The sequence below is a fragment of the Lepus europaeus genome, chromosome 17 (assembly GCF_033115175.1).
Source record: "Lepus europaeus isolate LE1 chromosome 17, mLepTim1.pri, whole genome shotgun sequence".
In the NCBI taxonomy this organism is placed as follows: domain Eukaryota; kingdom Metazoa; phylum Chordata; class Mammalia; order Lagomorpha; family Leporidae; genus Lepus; species Lepus europaeus.
Window position 1 is genome coordinate 54,282,903 of NC_084843.1, and position 1,826 is coordinate 54,284,728.

At 48.4% G+C, this 1,826-nt stretch overlaps 1 protein-coding gene across 1 annotated transcript; it reads left to right on the forward strand.

Annotated features, from left to right (window-relative positions):
• Window positions 1–882: 882 nt before the first annotated feature.
• On the forward strand, window positions 883–1,517 carry LOC133775982 (cytochrome c oxidase assembly factor 4 homolog, mitochondrial-like). Its single transcript, XM_062214606.1, has one exon. It carries the CDS (start codon window positions 972–974, stop codon window positions 1,233–1,235), a length of 264 nt encoding a protein of 87 aa, XP_062070590.1. The 5' UTR covers window positions 883–971; the 3' UTR covers window positions 1,236–1,517.
• Window positions 1,518–1,826: the final 309 nt, after the last annotated feature.

Consider the following 1,826-nt stretch of genomic DNA (forward strand, 5'->3'; position numbering starts at 1 on the left):
AGGAAGACCTTTCTCTCTGCCTCTCTCTCTAACTCTGTCTGTGGGGAAAAAAAAAAGCACATACAGACTAGCAACCTCCAGCTGGGGAAAGCTCAGATGGGGAGTTTGAGGACAGTTCGTCAAAGTAGTAAGAGCAAATAGACAGAAGCAAAAATACAGCTTGGGCTATAGATGAAAGAAACTGACTGATCATGAGAGCAACTAATATTATCATGGTCAAGGTATCTATGGTGCCCTCACCTGTTCTGCCTGAGGCTTTGTTTTGCAGAATAAAAATCTAGGGCTGGATGACTGTAGAGCCGAGTTTAATGGGGTTGGTGTTGTGGCACAGAGGGTTAAGCTGCAGCTCTGATGCCAGCCTCCTGTGCAAGCACCAGCTCCTGTCCTGGCTGTTCCATGTCCGACACAGCTCCCTGCTGATGTGCTAGCAAAGTAGAAGATGATGGGCCAAGTACTCAGAACCCTGCACTCACGTGGGAGACGTGGATGAAGCTCCTGACTTCTGCCCGGCCCAGCATTATGGCCATTTTGGGAGTGAACTAGCAGATCAAAGACAAAAAATGTTCTACATGAAGGACCTCTGTGAGTGAGACCCCAGTGGAAAGAAGGGGCCATTAAAGAAGGATGTACTTTGCTCTGAAGGGAGGCAAGAACTTCCACTTTGTTTATGGCTTTGTCTAAATACTGACAGAGACTGTGGATTTAAAAGGCTTCCATAGCCATGGCAGCTCAAGTCAAGAGCCTTGGTGGTCACTGACGTCGTACAAGAGTGTTACTTGTTAAATTAACAACAGGAGTCACTGTGCACTTACTTCCCATGCAGGCCCTCTGTCCTCAATGAGTTATTGTAAGAATTAACTGTAAAACTTGTTCACAAAGAAAGAAAGAGCCCCCAGCGGCCTGCAGAACTGAGGTCACCGCGTCGGAACGCGTGTTCGGGTCCTCTCCTCCCACCTGTTCGACTCCTCGGGATGTCATCCTCTGTGCCTCAAGGTCATACTTGGGTCCAACAAGTGAAGAAGGAGGATGAGGAGGAGGACCCCCTGGATCAGCTAATCTCCCGCTCTGGCTGTGCCGCCTCCCATCTGGCAGTGCAGGAGTGCATGGCCCAGCACCAGGACTGGTGGCAGTGCCAGTCACAGGTGCAGGCCTTCCAGGATTGCATGAGTGAGCAGCAGGCAAGGCGGCATGAGGAGCTGCAGAGAAGGAAAGAGCAGGCCAGTGCTCGCCACTGAGACACCAAACCACCTGTCCCCAGAGATCACGAGAGGAAGAGATCCACCTGTCCCCAGAGATCACGAGAGGAAGAGATCCTGAATGCTGGAAGTGTGGGCCAGGAGGTGTGAAACTTGGGGATAGTCTTTGGGACTGGGGTTGACAGCACGACACCATGGATTTGGACATGACTGCCATAAGGAGCTGTCGTATTTTAATGGTCAGATCCTGCACATCCTTGCCCTTGTCCCACCAGCATATGCTTATGTAGAACAAAGAGTGGGATAAGGTAATGCTCCCCCACCCCAAAAAAAAAAAAAAAAAAAAAACTTGTTCACAGTTTGTGTGTGTGTATATATGTGTGTGCAAATTGTTGAATTCTTTGCTTACAACAGAGTAGGTCTTCTGTGTACATAGTTAACTGAAAATGAATCTTAATGGAGAATGGGACTGGGAAGGGGATCGGGATGAGGAGGAGGGGTGGGAGTGTGGTTGGGAGGGCGGGTACTGTGGAAGAATCACTATATTCCTAAAGTTGTACTTGTGAAAATTGTATTCATTAAATAAAAGGGTTCTTTCAGAAAAAAAAAATTCTCTTTGTCTCTCCTTCT

Excerpts from the sequence above, each read along its gene's own strand:
- LOC133775982 (XM_062214606.1), top strand. The coding sequence starts at position 972 with ATGTCATCCTCTGTGCCTCAAGGTCATACTTGGGTCCAACAAGTGAAG.